Consider the following 18,597-nt stretch of genomic DNA (forward strand, 5'->3'; position numbering starts at 1 on the left):
ACCCCGAATGCTGTAGAATGCCAGGATAGGCTTTTTCATCATCTGTCCACCCCAGAGTTTTTTTTTTTTTTTTTTTTACATTTGTCTCGTCCTGTTACAGATCTGTGTTGTCACCATGACAGAACCTGATCGCTTCAAAATATGTTTGGGACATATTTTCCTTCCTGAAATCCAATAGTTTCCCATTTAGTTCTATTAGTAGTTATGTCTGAAAGATGTCCTTAAACCCACTTAGTGTGCCTGAACGGTCACCTTCCACTGCAGTACTTGTTTTTCCTTTCTGTACACTCATCTCACCCCCCATTTAACACATCGGTAGTCAGTGGGGGGCCTCAGTTAACCAGGGGAGCTGCATTATCTTCATAGCAATGTTACAGTAATGCACTCTCAAACTAGAAAGGCAGCAAATCACTATTGTTGCTTCACTACTTAAATTGCCTCCTTTTGTCATTGTAATCATTTTTGTGGAAAAGCTACACAAAAATGTACGGTAGTGTGAAACAATCTTGAGTCTGAATATACGCAAGGTTGGGTAGGTTACTTACTAAATGTAATCCGTTACAGTTACTAGTTGCCTGTACAAAATTGTAATCAGTAACTTTACGAATACCCAGTAACGTAGTCTGGTTACATTCCGTTACTTTTGGATTACTTTCCCCTTAACTACAATGTTTTTAAAGAAAGTAAAAAGGATAGCTAAATGTTTACCAGGAAAAATGCTTCATATAACACAAGCATTAATTGAGAGTCAGGTGAACTACTGTTCGGTGGTCTGGGGAAATGCATCATCTAGTGAAGTTAGGAGGCTGCAGAATGCACAGAATAAAGCAGCAAGGATTGTTTTAAGGTGGAGATATGGTTCTTCTGTTGCAGTCATGGGTTGTTTTAAGGTGGAGATATGGTTCTTCTGTTGCAGTCATGGGTTGTTTTAAGGTGGAGATATGGTTCTTCTGTTGCAGAGTTGTTGGTTGGTCATCAATCGACAAGATAATTGGAAAAAAACATGCTTATTTTATTTTATAATATACACTGCTCAAAAAAATAAAGGGAATACTAAAATAACACATCCTAGATCTGAATGAATGAAATATTCTTATTAAATACTTTTTTCTTTAGATAGTTGAATGTGCTGACAACAAAATCACACAAAAATGATCAATGGAAATCAAATGTATCAACCCATGGAGGTCTGGATTTGGAGTCACACTCAAAATTAAAGTGGAAAACCACACTAAAGGCTGATCCAACTTTGATGTAATGTCCTTAAAACAAGTCAAAATGAGGCTCAGTAGTGTGTGTGTGGCCTCCACGTGCCTGTATGACCTCCCTACAACGCCTGGGCATGCTCCTGATGAGGTACCGGATTGTCTCCTGAGGGATCTCCTCCCAGACCTGGACTAAAGCATCTGCCAACTCCTGGACAGTCTGTGGTGCAACGTAGCGTTGGTGGGTGGAGCGAGACATGATGTCCCAGATGTGCTCAATTGGATTCAGGTCTGGGGAACGGGCGGGCCAGTCCATAGCATCAATGCCTTCCTCTTGCAGGAACTGCAGACACACTCCAGCCACATGAGGTCTAGCATTGTCTTGCATTAGGAGGAACCCAGGGCCAACCGCACCAGCATATGGTCTCACAAGGGGTCTGAGGATCTCATCTCGGTACCTAATGGCAGTCAGGCTACCTCTGGCGAGCACATGGAGGGCTGTGCGGCCCCCTAAAGAAATCCCACACCATGACTGACCCACCGTCAAACCGGTCATGCTGGAGGATGTTGCAGGCAACAGAACGTTCTCCACGGCGTCTCCAGACTGTCACGTCTGTCACATGTGCTCAGTGTGAACCTGCTTTCATCTGTGAAGAGCACAGGGCGCCAGTGGCAAATTTGCCACTCTTGGTGTTATCTGGCAAATGCCAAACGTCCTGCACGGTGTTGGGCTGTAAAGCACAACCCCCACCTGTGGACGTCGGGCCCTCATACCACCCTCATGGAGTCTGTTTCTGACTGTTTGAGCAGACATATGCACATTTGTGGCCTGCTGGAGGTCATTTTGCAGGGCTCTGGCAGTGCTCCTCCTGCTCCTCCTTGCACAAAGGCGGAGGTAGTGGTCCTGCTGCTGGGTTGTTGCCCTCCTATGGCCTCCTCCACGTCTCCTGATGTACTGGCCAGTCTCCTGGTAGCGCCTCCATGCTCTGGACACTACGCTGACAGACACAGCAAACCTTCTTGCCACAGCTCGCATTGATGTGTCATCCTGGATGAGCTGCACTACCTGAGCCACTTGTGTGGGTTGTAGACTCCGTCTCATGCTACCACTAGAGTGTAAGCACTGCCAGCATTCAAAAGTGACCAAAACATCAGCCAGGAAGCATAGGAACTGAGAAGTGGTCTGTGGTTATCACCTGCAGAACCACTCCTTTATTGGGGGTGTCTTGCTAATTGCCTATAATTTCCACCTGTTTTCTATTCCATTTGCACAACAGCATGTGAAATTTATAGTCAATCAGTGTTGCTTCCTAAGTGGACAGTTTGATTTCACAGAAGTGTGATTGACTTGGAGTTACATTGTGTTGTTTAAGTGTTCCCTTTATTTGTTTGAGCAGTGTACATCATTTAAAACGGCCAAGTTCTATTCACAATGGTATTCAGTTGGTAAGAGACAGACATTCCGTAAATACTAGGAATAGATTGTCCACCATCTATGCGTTATCCAGACAGAAAAGAGAAATAGGCAAAAGAACATTTTGATTTAGAGCAATAAAGAAATTGAATAAATAAACTGAGCAAACTAGAAACATTTCGATATATAAATTTAAACATTATTTTAAAACTATTTAAATATAGTATATAGAAATGTTGTGGGACTATAGTAGATGAAGAATCAATCTTTTTTTAGATTGAGTATTTATTGGGTCATTATGCTAGTATATTATGTATGTTTGTAATAGTGTGTTATATGTGAAAGTGTGTTTGTATTATAAATTGTATTTTAATGTTAAGGACTTGGAAGATTAGTCCAAATGGGGACTAAAAGAGATCCTAATCAAATCAAATGTAAACAAACATTATAAAGGTGGGAGACGCCTTGTTATTATTTCGCCTGCTGATTGCCATATATTCAGGGCTGGGGAGTAACGGATTATATATATCATGGATGGATTACAAGTAATCCGTTACATGTAAGGGATTACAACAACAAAAAAGGTACCTGTTAATCCGTTACCAGCTAAAATATTGTAATCAGATTACAGATACTCCTGACAAAACTAGATGATTACCTAGAGGATTACTTTTAAATACAAAAAGGATTTTGCAACAAAAAAAACGGGCACTTCTGTTTTCTCAATGACATCCAAATCAGCATTGAACAAAGGCATAACTTTAAGTTTGTTCCACGTGAGCGAGTCTGACCACAAGTCAGAGACCACTATGATGACACACCAAATGTGTTTGATGGATCGCAGGAAAAGAGCATGAATAAACGTTTGTAGGCTACAGTCCAAGTCTTCCAATAGTGTGACAGCTGTCGGCATCCAAAGATTATCCAACATGAATAAACGCTTGGAGGTAAGGATGACAGCAGTGTTGTAGTCTACTTGCAGCAGCTGCATAGTGAAGATCCCAGCCTATGGAATCAAAGTGGGGCTTTTATTGCGCAATCTAATTCATGTAGATACAATATTTTTTCCATAGGCCTCATGGACACATGCTCAAACTCGCACACTTTTGATAGACTTAAAGGGGCAATTTGTAGTTGCTACATCCATTTTTTGACTTCTAAATTATATATATATATATGTATATATATATATATGTATATATCCATTGATTCTGGAAGAATATAATTTATAAATGCCTCATGAGTTTAGTTCAACTTTCACACTCCATGAGAACCCAAAATATAAGATTGTTTTTCTCCAATGTTTGTAAACATTATAAATGTAAACAAAACCCTGCCTCATAACATGGTTAAAACAATGTTGATATCATGGATGGTCAGTCTATTAATCTGAGAGTGGTTCCATTTCTCCAGGCCCATCCCTCATCTTTTTACCCAAACAGAGGCGGAACGACCGTTTTCTTATTGTCTCATCTGTGGATTTGCACTTTAAACAGCTGCATATTATCAAGATATCAAAGTGTCACCAACCAAATTCTTAATTTGGCCTATAAGAAATGCTGCATATGGAATTCATTTTTCACATATAAATAGCCAATTTCAGTACTGCTCAAAGCATGCCATTCCATGAGAGCAGCATTTATTTTTCAACTCGAATCAATGAGTCCGATCAGTCCTCTAATAACAACAAAATCATAAACAGAGTAGGGCTGGCTAATAAGTCCTTAGTTTTGTGGTTATGCTCAGGTAAAACCATTTGGCTATTCTATACTTCCATATTTCCAAGTCCTATTCGTTAAGATCAATGGGTATTACATTTATTAGAATGACTGGAATTCTGATAGACTATTTGGTTAATGTAAAGATAATTTAATCGTATAATCTGCGATGGGTTAGAAGAAGCCTACATAACCAACCCATGAAGTAAAATGTAACATCCATATATGGCCAGCTACGTAAACTTTAACACTGATTTATCCTGCAATAGATGTTGTTCAATTGGTAACATACATGTTTGTTTTCTTCCAATGCCTCTTATATTGGGTTCTGATGGGGTATGACGGTTGAGCGAAGTTCTTGAGGCATTTATATTCAAGAATCAGTGGGTATGTATCATTAATGTATACAGTGCCTTCAGAAAGTATTCATACCCCTTGACTTATTCCACATTTTGTTGTTACAGCCTGAATTTAAATTGGATTCCATTAGTTTTTTCTCACCCATCTACACACAACACCCCATAATGACAAAGTGGAAACACGTTTTTAGACATTTTTGCAAATGTATTGGAAAATGAAATACAGTTATCTCACTCATTTACATAGGTATTCACACCCCTGGGGTCAATACTTTGTAAAATGACATTTGGATATGTTGTGGAAATTCTTACACAGGGACACTCAAAGTCAATCTTAAATGAATCATTGTTCATTTGTCAGCGTGCTGGAGAGGTTCCAACCAACTTAATGCACCATAGTGAACGTCTGTCAGGAGCTCTGCCTGGGCAGTCCCAGCAGTTGTCTTATATACAGCTATGCACAGACAAGTTATATTTGCATCATTTAACATAATTCATTAATCATTACCATTTTGTTTCATTCATGTGACAGACCAATACTGGTTCATAACATGTGACAAACCAATACCTCACGAGGCTTCTTCTCTCTAAACTGAGACCTTCAAACTGAGATATCTTTCGTTCAAAACAAAGGTCTGGGCATACTGCCAAATTGCAGCTACTGATAGTGAGGATTTGTTCAGTCAGTCACTTGCATGAACACAGAAATTGGTTTATAGAACAGCACGTATAACATTTTCATCACAGAGGCGATTACAGCTTTGAGTTGTCTTGGGTATGTCTATCAGCTGTGCACTTCTGGATTTAGTGTTATTTTCTCCCATTCTTCCTCGCAGATTTTCTCAAACTCTTAAGTTAGATGGGGAGCGGTGGTGAACAGCAATTTTCAAGTCTTTCTGCAGATTTTCAATGGGATTCAAGTCTGGGCCACTGAAGGATTTTCACATTTTTGTTCTGAAGCCATTCCAGTGTTGCTTTGGCTGTATGCTTGGGATCATTGTCCTGTTGGGATGTAAAATCTTCACCCCAGTCTAAGGTCGTTTGCACTCTGAAGCAGATTCTCATCAAGGATTTGCCTGCATTTGGCTCCATTCAGTGTTCCCTTACCAGTCTACCAGTCCCTGCTGCTGAAAACCAACCCCATATTATGATGCTGCCACCACCACCCTTCACGATAGGGATGGTGTTAGACAGGTGATGAGCTGTACCTGGTTTTCTCCAGACATAGTACTTTGCATTCAGACCAAAAATGTAATTTTTTGTCTCATCAGACCACAGAATCTTTTGCATTTTCACGTGTCTTTTTGCAAAGTCCAGGTGTGCTGTCATGAGCTTTTTTTTCTCAGGAGTGGCTTCTGTCTAGCCACTCTCCCATCAAGCCTAGATTGGTGAAGTGCTGTAGAGACTGTTGTCCTTCTGGCAGGTTCTCCCATCTCAGCCAAGGAACTCTGTAGTTCTGTCAGAGTGGTTCTTGGTCACCTCCCTGACCAAGGTCCTTCTTGCCCGATTGCTCAGCTCTAGGCAGTCTGGCCGTCCATTTCCCAATGATGGAGACCACTGTGCTCTTGCAAACTTTCAAAACTCTAGAAATGGTTTAATACCCTTCCCCAGATAGATGCCTCATCACCAATGTTCCCTCTAAATTGCACACCCAGGCAGTAGACCGAGACTCTGCCACACAGAAATATCAGCCCACAGAGAGAAACACGAGATTGAACTTCACTCAACTTTCTAGAGCAGTGGTCACAGACTGGTCAATCTCCAAACATTTATTTTTAAAAACTCAACGATAAAGCCTCGTGTAACAATTTTGTTTTATTTTTCTTGGACGGTAGATTCAGCTGCCCAGCACGCCGGGTAGGCAAACTGTTGCCATTTTTAACCATTTCATGTATCTGAAAGTACAAACTCTGCCTTCCCGACAGGCCCAGAGAGCAAATCAAGTGCACTATAGGCCTACCGCTGACCAATCGGATGGCTCAGATGCCCGTGTCTGCAGTAACGTAGCATATTTTTTTATTTGACCTTTATTTTACTAGGCAAGTCAGTTAAGAACAAATTCTTATTTTCAATGACGGCCTAGGAACAGTGGGTTAACTGCCTGTTCAGGGGCAGAACGACAGATTTGTACCTTGTCAGCTCAGGGATGCAACCTTCCGGTTACTAGTCCAACGCTCTAACCACGAGGCTACCCTGCCGCCCCAAAAAAGAAAGCTACAGCAAAGTTGATACTGTGAATTTTCTAAAAGTTTAAAACAATGACGAGAAAGAAACTCAACACAGCGAAGATATGCTGTAGAAATATCTAAGAATATTTCACTTTCTCTGTTCCTAGGAGTAACAACATGAACTTGTGCATGAGACAAAAATAATGTGGCGCGACTCGAGTTTCGCCATCAGCTGGAAGACTGTGTCCCTTTTTGTTCATGGTCAGTGGAGGAAAGGGAGAGAGGAGGGATGCTGAGGCGGACTTTGTCTGCTGCTGTCTCCCTCCACTGAGACTGACCATCAGATGCAGGCACCATTAGCGCAGTAAAATAAAAACGTATGATTTTAAATGTATGCTCACTCAGCTGTGCTTCACAAGTAATAAAACAATGGATCTATTACCGGTGTGATCATATAGCCTACCTCAAATTCTGAAATACATATTTTTTAAATGGCCTGATCAACAATGCATTGGCAGGGCAATTCAAGCAAAGCCAATATGCGGTGATAATGGTCGTGGCTAGCATTTTGTCTCAAGGTGATCTTGACTCAAAAGGTTGGTGACCACTGTTCTAGAGTTTTCCCTATTAACACTATCAACGTTTCCCTTTACTGTGGCAATTGTGATTGAATCAACCTAATATTTGCCACTTTCAATGCAGCATACTGAAACAAAACAAACTATGCAAGAGACTTTGTTGTTGGCATAACGCATCGGAGTAGGATTCTATTGCATTGACATGCACGAATCAGCCCGTACTCTACACAGACCTGTGCGGCATAAACAAACCGAACTGCAGTAGGCCTATATGCAAATAGACCATTGCCATATATGGATCCGTGCCATTTACTTTGACCTGGACTGTGTTTACAGCATGAGTGGTCGTGAGTAGGTACGCTTGTTTTGAGATCAAAGCTAGATCTGCATGTAGTCACGTGCACATTTTGTTCATATCCTTTGCTAGTTAGTGAGTTTTTAACCCAGTTATAGATCATTAGTATTCAGCAATAGGTGACTGATTGCTTCCATCAAGAGCACAAAATGTGTACATTTCCAGACATCTTTGAAAAGCAAGTCAGGTAAAGAGCTTATTTGTTTTACTTTAAAGGGGCAGTGTTGTATTTTGAGACAGGCTTGAATAAGCTAAGTAACCAATAGGCAGGGGTTAGCATAATTTGTCTTCTTCTCTAAAAATGGTATGGGAATAATAATGCATTTTATTTTGTGAAGTGGTCTCTTGCATCAAACAACACAACATTTTTAGCCTTGGATTTCATGGTATAGTTTATTCACTGTCAACTGTGGGACCTTATATAGACAGGTGTGTTTCTTTCTAAATCATGTCCAATCAATTGAGTTGGCCACAGGTGGACTCCAATCAGTTTGTAGTGACATCTCAAGGATGATCAAAGGAAATTGGATGCACCGGAGTTCAATGTGGAGTGTCATAGCAAAGGGAGTGTGAATACTTATGTAAATGAGATTTCTGTATATCATTTTCAATGAATGTGCTAAAAGGTCTAAAAACAAGTTTTCACTTTGTCATTATTCAGGCTGTAACACAACAAAATGTAGAATAAGTCAAGGGGTATGAATACTTTCGGAAGGCACTGTAAATCCACAAATTGATGCAGCAACTGCAGATTGCAGAGACCTAGATATTGCAAAGCCGTAAATCCCCATTCCAATGCAGTCTGAGGGATTTCTACAGCAAAAGACTAGAAGGCGTAACGTTTTGATGCCACCCACTTATGAGAAGCGTATCTGGCTCTTGCCCTTAGAAAAATATGGCTTGAAGTCTGTCCCGAACTTTGGAAATGAAGCAGATGGCCTTTTTGCGGCGTTGTCGTTGACTCCCCGTTTTGCCGTGCTCAGAGTGAGTGAGTGATCCAGGGAAGACTGCATTACCGGGTTTTAGCGCAGAGTCCTCTGCCTGTCCTTTCCAACTAAATCTACATAATTAGAGAGAGGGAAATTGAGACTGAAGAAGACGGAGCAGCGAAGTGAGTTTCTCCCGCAATGACCTTATCAAACTTAGCCGGAGCAGCAAACAGTCGGGGGCCCCGCTCACTGCAGTGACAAATGGAGCTGATGAAGTTTGTGTGCGAGGGGGATGGAGGGAACCAGTTCCTTAAATTTGCAGCTGTCTGTGCCCACAGTCATCCATCAGTGCTATGGTGTTTGCTTATGAAGTGCCCTCTCCACTCACCTAACCAGCCAGCCACAGCCAACTGCCTCTTGGACGGACCTTTTGATTACAGTAAAATCGTTGCCCCATTTTGTTCAACTTTTTCCATCCTCATCTTACTTCCTTTATGAGCAAAGTACATACTTGATCCACTGATATGGCTGACAGACCATAGCCCTCAAGCTCCTCTTTGGTCACTTACAGTGCCTTCAGAAGGTATTCATACCCCTTGACTTATTCCACATTTTGTTGCATTACAGTATGAATTCAAAATGGATAAAATATTTTTTGTATCACCCATCTACACACAGTACCCCATAATGACATAAGTGAAAACATGTTTTTATACATTTTTGCAAATGGATTGAAAATGAAATACAGATATCTAATTTACCTAGGTGTTCACACCCCCTACTTTGTAGAAGCACCTTTGGCAGTGATTACAGCTTTGTGTCATCTTGGGTGTGTCTGTATCAGCTTTGCGTCATCTCGGGTGTGTCTGTATCAGCTTTGCGTCGTCTTGAGTGTGTCTGTATCAGCTTTGCGTCGTCTCGGGTGTGTCTGTATCAGCTTTGCGTCGTCTTGAGTGTGTCTGTATCAGCTTTGCGTCGTCTTGAGTGTGTCTGTATCAGCTTTGCGTCGTCTCGGGTGTGTCTGTATCAGCTTTGTGTCGTCTCGGGTGTGTCTGTATCAGCTTTGCGTCGTCTCGAGTGTGTCTGTATCAGCTTTGCGTCGTCTCGGGTGTGTCTGTATCAGCTTTGCGTCGTCTCGGGTGTGTCTGTATCAGCTTTGCGTCGTCTCGGGTGTGTCTGTATCAGCTTTGCGTCGTCTCGGGTGTGTCTGTATCAGCTTTGCGTCGTCTCGGGTGTGTCTGTATCAGCTTTGCGTCGTCTCGGGTGTGTCTGTATCAGCTTTGCGTCGTCTCGGGTGTGTCTGTATCAGCTTTGCGTCGTCTCGGGTGTGTCTGTATCAGCTTTGCGTCGTCTCGGGTGTGTCTGTATCAGCTTTGCGTCGTCTCGGGTGTGTCTGTATCAGCTTTGCGTCGGGTGTGTCTGTATCAGCTTTGCGTCGGTGTGTCTGTATCGGTGTGTCTGTATCAGCTTTGCGTCGTCTCGGGTGTGTCTGTATCAGCTTTGCGTCGTCTCGGGTGTGTCTGTATCAGCTTTGCGTCGTCTCGGGTGTGTCTGTATCAGCTTTGCGTCGTCTCGGGTGTGTCTGTATCAGCTTTGCGTCGTCTCGGGTGTGTCTGTATCAGCTTTGCACATTTGGATTTGTGGATTTTCTCCCTTTCTTCCTTGTAGATTTTTTCAAGCTCTTAATTTAGATGGGGAGCGGTGGTGAAGAAGACTTTCCACAGATTTTCATTGGGATTCAGGTCTGGGTTTTAGCTGGGCCACTCAAAGACTTTCACATTCTTGTCCTGAAGCCATTACAGAGTGGCTTTGGCTGTATACTTGGGATCATTGACCTGTTGGAACGTGAATCTTCGCCCCCCCAGTCAGGTCATTTTCACTCTGAAGCAGATTCTCATCAATGATTTGCCTGTATTTGGCTCCATTCATTGTTCCCTCTATCCTTACCAGTTTCCCAGTCCCTGCTGCTGAAAAGCATCCCCATAGAAAGATGCTTCACGTTAGGGATGGTGTTAGACGGGTGATGAGCTGTGCCTGGTTTTATCCAGACATAGCGCTTTGCATTCAGGGCAAATAGTTACATTTTTGTCTCATCAGACCACAGAATCTTTTGCCTTATGTTCTCAGAGTCTTTCACAATGCCTTTTTGCAAACTCCAGGCATGCTGTTGTTCCTTTTTCTCAGGAGTGGCTTCCGTCTGGCCACTTTCCCATCAAGCCCAGATTGGTGAAGTGCTCTAGAGACTTGTCTTTCTGGCAGGTTCTCCCATCTCAGCCAAGGAACTCTGTAATTCTGTCAGATTGGTCATTGGGTTCTTGGTCACCTCCCTGACCAAGGTCCTTCTTGCCCAGTTGCTCAGTTTGGTCGGACAACGAGCTTTAGGCAGTCTGGGTAGTTCTATATTTTTCCAATTTCCCATTGTGCTCTTGAAAACTTTCAACACTCTCTATAAATTGTTTGATACCTTTCCCCAGATATGTGCCTCATAGTTTCTGCTCTGGCATGCATTGTCAACTGTGGGACCTTCAAATCAAGAATGCGAGGCGACCATCTCTGTCGGCGCCATTGCATGAGGGAATCTGTAACTCCTTATATAGACATGCGTGTTTCTTTCTAAATCATGTCCAAACAATCCAAGTTGTTGTGACATCTCAAGGATGATCAAAGGAAGTTGGATGCACCTGAGCTCAATTTGGCATGTCATAGCAAAGGGGTGTGAGTACTAATGTATAAATTAGATTTCATTTGAAATAAATAAGCAAACATTTCTAAAAACACGTTTTCACTGTCATTATGGGGTATTGTGTGTAGATGGGTGAAAACTGTATTAACATGTTTTCAATGTCAGTATGGAGTATTGTGTGTAGATGGGTGAAAACTGTATTAACATGTTTTCACTGTCATTATGGGGTATTGTGTGTAGATGGGTGAAAACTGTATTAACATGTTTTCAATGTCAGTATGGAGTATTGTGTGTAGATGGGTGAAAACTGTATTAACATGTTTTCACTGTCATTATGGGGTATTGTGTGTAGATGGGTGAAAACTGTATTAACATGTTTTCACTGTCAGTATGGGGTATTGTGTGTAGATGGGTGAAAACTGTATTAACATGTTTTCACTGTCATTATGGGGTATTGTGTGTAGATGGGTGAAAACTGTATTAACATGTTTTCACTGTCAGTATGGGGTATTGTGTGTAGATGGGTGAAAACTGTATTAACATGTTTTCACTGTCAGTATGGAGTATTGTGTGTAGATGGGTGAAAACTGTATTAACATGTTTTCAATGTCAGTATGGGGTATTGTGTGTAGATGGGTGAAAACTGTATTAACATGTTTTCAATGTCAGTATGGGGTATTGTGTGTAGATGGGTGAAAACTGTATTAACATGTTTTCACTGTCATTATGGGGTATTGTGTGTAGATGGGTGAAAACTGTATTAACATGTTTTCACTGTCAGTATGGGGTATTGTGTGTAGATGGGTGAAAACTGTATTAACATGTTTTCACTGTCAGTATGGAGTATTGTGTGTAGATGGGTGAAAACTGTATTAACATGTTTTCAATGTCAGTGTGGGGTATTGTGTGTAGATGGGTGAAAACTGTATTAACATGTTTTCCACCATTTTGAATTCAGGCTGTCACACAAAATGTGGAATGAGTAAAGGGGTATGAGTAACTTTCTGAAGACACTGTATCATCAACGTCTCTTTGTCTCAGTAGAACCATTGCATCTCAACTGGCCTTTGTAAAGGCGTAGAGCGGTAGAAAATAACCGTGCCTCCATATATCATTGGCATAGCATATCATCACATTGCCATAGCATATCATCACATTGCCATAGCATATCATCACATTGCCATAGCATATCATCACATTGGCATAGCATATCATCACATTGGCATAGCATATCATCACATTGCCATAGCATATCATCACATTGCCATAGCATATCATCACATTGCCATAGCATATCATCACATTGCCATAGCATATCATCACATTGCCATAGCATATCATCACATTGGCATAGCATATCATCACATTGCCATAGCATATCATCACATTGCCATAGCATATCATCACATTGCCATAGCATATCATCACATTGGCATAGCATATCATCACATTGCCATAGCATATCATCACATTGCCATAGCATATCATCACATTGGCATAGCATATCATCACATTGGCATAGCATATCATCACATTGCCATAGCATATCATCACATTGCCATAGCATATCATCACATTGGCATAGCATATCATCACATTGCCATAGCATATCATCACATTGCCATAGCATATCATAAATAAAATAAACATTGCCATTTAGCAGCTTTTATCGACTTACAGTCATGTGTGCATACCACATTGGCATAGCATATCATCACATTGCCATAGCATATCATCACATTGCCATAGCATATCATCACATTGACATAGCATATCATCACATTGACATAGCATATCATCACATTGCCATAGCATATCATCACATTGGCATAGCATATCATCACATTGCCATAGCATATCATCACATTGCCATAGCATATCATCACATTGCCATAGCATATCATCACATTGGCATAGCATATCATCACATTGGCATAGCATATCATCACATTGGCATAGCATATCATCACATTGGCATAGCATATCATCACATTGCCATAGCATATCATCACATTGGCATAGCATATCATCACATTGGCATAGCACATCATCACATTGCCATAGCATATCATCACATTGCCATAGCATATCATCACATTGCCATAGCATATCATCACATTGCCATAGCATATCATCACATTGCCATAGCATATCATCACATTGCCATAGCATTGAGTAGACTGTTCCATTTGTAGACTTTTGTTTTCCTAATTACCTTGTTGATGTTATTATGAGGTCTGGTTTGTTATCCTGAGGGTGCACAGTAATGACATTTACAGCTCATGTTAATGTAATGTTGTTCTCTGTGGCTTCTCTAGAGTTTATTCATAGGAGTAAAGGGGCAATCCGCAGCTAAAACAAAGTGTATCCTGTATCCACTGTTTAGGTAAAAAGATGAGGGATGGACAAATGTAACCAGTATTTCTATTTCGACCTCAGAACATGGTTTAGGGAGGATACTCTTGTTCTAATGTCTGCCTTTGCTGTTGGCCAAGTCTAGTATTTTGCAATGGGTCATGTAGGCCTACCTACTGATGTACCTGGCTGTGTCAAATTGAGCCAGTCACCTCTCTCGACAAGGAAATGCTGCTTTAGCCTACTACAAATACAGTCCAGTGATTACTGTATTGTCACGCAATAGGATACTTCATGTTGATTTATGATGTGAAGAGATTGATTTAGAGGTTGTCCAGCTTTCTCCCTCATTATGAATGTCAATAATCTCGTATCAATTCCTTTGACACCAGCTTTGTTTTTAGCCAACCTGCATCACCGTGGCAGTCCGAATGCATTTATATAAGGTCACCTTATAGGGGCAATCAAAAGTTGAAACAATAACAAAGGCAATTCCCTGTCCTTGTTTTGACAAAAAGCAGAGGGTCGCTCTGGATAAGAGCGTCTGCTAAATGACTTAAATGTAAATGTAATGGATGGGGCTGGAGAAATGCAACTACTCTCAAATTCATAGACAGAGCTATGGATGTAAGGACTGACCATCCATGATATCACAATTATAGTTTTAACCATGTTTTGAGGTTGTATAGTGTTTTTGTTTAGATTAACTTTAACATTGAAGTTATATATATATATATATATATATATATATATATATATATATATATATATATATATATATATATATATAAAAAAAACTTAGTCAAAAACAACAACACAGAGTTACACATTGGATAAATAAACGTACAGTCAATAACACTATATATCTGTATATATATTTGTGGTTCTGATGGGGTTAGACAGTTAAACTAAGCTCATGATGCATTTATGTTCTATTCTTCAAGAATCAATACAGTATCTTCTATTTATAACTCCAAAAAATAAATGTAGCAACTGCAGATTGTGACTTTAAGGTCAAAAGCATTATTTTAGCAATTTAAGCGCATGATCGTGTGAACTAATAGTGCGCGAAATTAAATGACAGGTTGTCCTAAATCGACTGACTATGGTCATGACGCCGTGCAGATGATTTCAGCACCACGAGCGCAGGAAGAGCTCCACACTATTTTACATGCTAGTGCTTAAGTGCGTGCACGCGTGTGATGACTAATAGAAAGTAAGTAGGGATTCAAGGCGCATATAGGTACTGTATGTGGACTCAGTTTTTCGCCTAAATATATTATCCAAAATTGTTCCGTTTATTGTTCGCGTATCTGTTGGTATACCCTTTATGTTCTACTGTAGACGTTTTAATTTCATCTACGCCTTTCAGAAGCAGAGGAGCCTGTAGGAGGCGATGTAGACTCCAGTGAGGAATGTGGAACACAGATGTGCATCCAGTGTGTGTGTGTGTGAGAGAGAACCATAGACTGTAAAAAGAACAGAGTACAGCTTTTGCATTGTGTGCTAGGCTACGTCATTGTGATCCCCGAGAATTCTCTCTGCTCCCCACATCGTCACTCCGACCGGTCCTCGACTCTGAAACGGCTTCGACTAGATAGTATCACCAGGTAAGAGATTAAAACATATATTTCCCCCTCAAACACTCAAACTGAAATAGATACGTTCATATTGTTCTCTTAAATGTCTGTCTCTTGGAATTACCCTACATCAAGGAAATGCTATAAGTATTGTAGTAGTCTATGATATAAGCCAATCTCAATGATCTCGTATTGATACCTATTCACATGGGAACTTTTGCGGTAAATTTATTGGAATTGAATGATGTCTCTATCGTTCAAATACAATAATAATTCTGATTTCTGTTCATTGGAGCCATGAATGTGTTATCTCAAAACTGATGCGCAATTACGCACGGCTAATAGTCCTTTCAATTATTTAAATAATTTAATCGGGCGTGCCATGAATGGTGAGCCTATACACGGAGGGCATATATGCTACTGTATCCCCCCCTGCTCAATGTCATTGGCGTATTGTATAGTAACATTTTGCTACTGATCTCAAAGGGGTTTTAATTTCCATTTAGGTCAATCTAATGGGACAATTGAGGCGTTTGATTCCATTTGCCTCGTTGCACTGAGGTTGGAGAGAAGGACATTAGCCTACCACCGCGAAGTGAAAATCAAACCCCAACGAAATGACAACCAAGGAGTCAGAGAATGTGGGTCTCTCCATACCACTGTGCATCTACAACGGGGCTTCCCAAACCAATGGCACCTGCATGGACCAAATGGACCGCTTCTTCCAGCCGTTCTCCTCTACCTTTGCGCTCATGGTGCTGGTGGCCATGATCATTGGGATAATATTGGTTTCCCTGGCAGCATTTCACTTTAACAAGAGGAGGATGAAGAAGAGGAAGATCCAGCGTGCCCAGGAGGAATACGAGCGTGACAACCGCAGCCCCTCCACCAAGACGAAGAGAGAACCCACGAGACCATCCATTATTGTCCGACCGTCGCCTCCAGATAGTGAACACCGGCCACACTCCGTTCTCCAAAATACCAGTTGTCACATTCAGGAGGACCCTGGTACCTTACCCATTGCAAATAAAGAGTCAGAATTGGATATGGCACACATTGAGAAAGGAAATGGACAAGTCCTGGAAACGGTAATCTTGTCTTGATAACGCTGCAGTTGAAAATGTTGGGACTTTGTAAATAGACAACATATCCACGTTATAGTTCAGGTGTAACTGACTGAAAGAAACTCTTAACATCAATTTGGGATTAACTGGGATAAGCAATATGGCACAAAAACAAACACTGACCTCAAGGAACTATGGTTGCCATTTCATCATAAATCACACTGAGTGGATTAATATCTGTGCCACGTGTATAAAAGTAGAATAATTCAGTATATTATAATACATTTGTGGGATAATTTCAGCAAATGACCATTTGGTAAAGTATTCTACATTGAAGACAGGCTATGTGTGAAGGATAATGATGCCCACTAGAAAGAGCACTGTCCATGGTGCTGAAATGTATATTCATGTGCTGCTAGCACATTTCCTTGTGTAGATGTAAATTGCTAGTCGTCCTTAAAGTATTATAAAGTATTTATTTCTACAACTACTATTCTACTCCTGGACTTGCAAATTTTAGAATTAGATTTCTAACAAAAGGCATTTTCCCTAAAAGTTCATTCAACCTTTTTAAAAGTAACTGTCCAGTGAAAATCTCACTTTTAAAAGTTCATATTCTGTTATCTCATACCCAAATAATGTTGTTGACTCATCCTATACACCAATGCAACCAATGCATAAAAATAAACCTCAAACTTGTTTCTCAAACAGACCATTTCGAAAATGCTTGCTGTTTCCTCACAGAGGATTATGTCATCCTCCTGAGGAGAATGAGCTGGCCAATCAACAGTCTACCCGCATTCATATTTTTCAGTGATATGCGCACAATTCTGTTGTTGGGATACACCCACACCATTCCAACATATAAAAACATAGTTAATTAACCTTTTTTGGAAGGAATACTATTTCAATCATATATAATAGAAATCTGGAAACACTGGACAGTTACTTTAAAATCAGTACCACATAACACGATTGACTTTATACATCATTCAGTAGCTACTGTCAGGCTTGAAATGGGTGACATAGCACATTTTCTGGTGACCATGCATTCCTCTTAGTGTTAATCCATTTTATTTTATTTCGACAATGCTTTCAAAAGAAGAGCAAGTAGATGTCGGAAGATGCCTTGAGAGGAACTAGACTCGGATTGGCATGTGCTATGTATGGCACCGTTTTCCAAAGTTTTACAGGAGCTATCAAATAAAGCTTTTAAGTCATGTTTGAAAAGGTTTCACAATCCTACTTCAGGCTTTTGGCTTTGTTAAAAGTGTGGCAAGAGGCTTAAGTTGTAATTTGTTGCAATTAGTTAGTGCAGACTGCATATAAAAAATAGACTCATCATTATTTTCAGAGTTACATAGTTTCATTTAAATGACGTATTTTTATTGGTAGTTGATCATCTGCGTTTAGTTTGTAATAAGGCACTCTTACAGATGTCATGAACTTTCATGTGCCAGGTGGTAGCTGTGGGTCTTAATATAGCACTTTCACTATTTATAATGTATCCTCTGAAATGTAATAAATTGGGAATCATAAACAAATATTTATTTTCGCTTTTTGTCTTTGTAATGCAAGTGACATTTAGTCTATTTTTCTTCCTCAAAACAAACCGAATATTTTTTAAATATGTAGCCTGTAACATAATTTAACATTGTGACGCTGGAAAACCCCTATGTGTTCTGAGCTTCACTTTTGAGTGAATCCTCTCAAAAAACCTTGGCTCTACCCATAACGACAGACCTACCCTTGACTTAAAGCCACGTCCACCTCTCTTCTGATTGGCTGGCTCATTGGGGAGTTGAGTGAGTTGAGTGCTTTGACAGGTTCTCCTCTAAGAGGGGTCTATGGCGGCGGGCCAGGAGCAGTCACTCCCAGTGAGACTTGGGCCCATGGCCAGGTGCCAGGAGGGCATGTTCCTAATTGTCTCCTCAAAGACAAGCCCTGGGTCTCTCATCCCTGGCTGGGCTCCAGCTCCTATTGGACATACTGCTGCTGGGAGTCTCTCAGCGGAGCTGTCCCCAGACTAATCTCCTTGGGGAGTGTGGGGACAAATAGATCACTGCTATTTACTCTTTGTGATTGAATTTGCATTACAAGGTTATAAGGAAAGCGAAAACTCAAAACGAGCTGCATATTTAGTTGATGACGTTTTGGGGCTGATATGTGTATGGACAAGTTTGAGCTCA

The 18,597-nt window shown here is 40.8% G+C and overlaps 1 protein-coding gene across 2 annotated transcripts; it reads left to right on the forward strand.

Annotated features, from left to right (window-relative positions):
* The first annotated feature begins 14,604 nt into the window (after positions 1-14,604).
* Positions 14,605-18,432, forward strand: LOC118391059 (uncharacterized protein C11orf87 homolog). 2 transcript variants are annotated; one of them, XM_035782036.2, is made up of 3 exons: positions 14,605-14,980; positions 15,275-15,374; positions 15,851-18,432. In XM_035782036.2, the coding sequence occupies exon 3, from the start codon at positions 15,962-15,964 to the stop codon at positions 16,445-16,447; it is 486 nt and encodes a 161-aa protein (XP_035637929.1). In that variant the 5' UTR covers positions 14,605-14,980; positions 15,275-15,374; positions 15,851-15,961; the 3' UTR covers positions 16,448-18,432. The 2 variants fall into 2 exon arrangements, with proteins under 2 accessions (XP_035637929.1, XP_052313738.1); XM_052457778.1 differs by having other exon boundaries at positions 14,605-15,374.
* The last annotated feature ends 165 nt before the right edge of the window (positions 18,433-18,597 follow it).

Source organism: Oncorhynchus keta, chromosome 12, assembly GCF_023373465.1.
Source record: "Oncorhynchus keta strain PuntledgeMale-10-30-2019 chromosome 12, Oket_V2, whole genome shotgun sequence".
Classification (NCBI taxonomy): domain Eukaryota; kingdom Metazoa; phylum Chordata; class Actinopteri; order Salmoniformes; family Salmonidae; genus Oncorhynchus; species Oncorhynchus keta.

Excerpts from the sequence above, each read along its gene's own strand:
- LOC118391059 (XM_052457778.1), top strand. The coding sequence starts at position 15,962 with ATGACAACCAAGGAGTCAGAGAATGTGGGTCTCTCCATACCACTGTGC.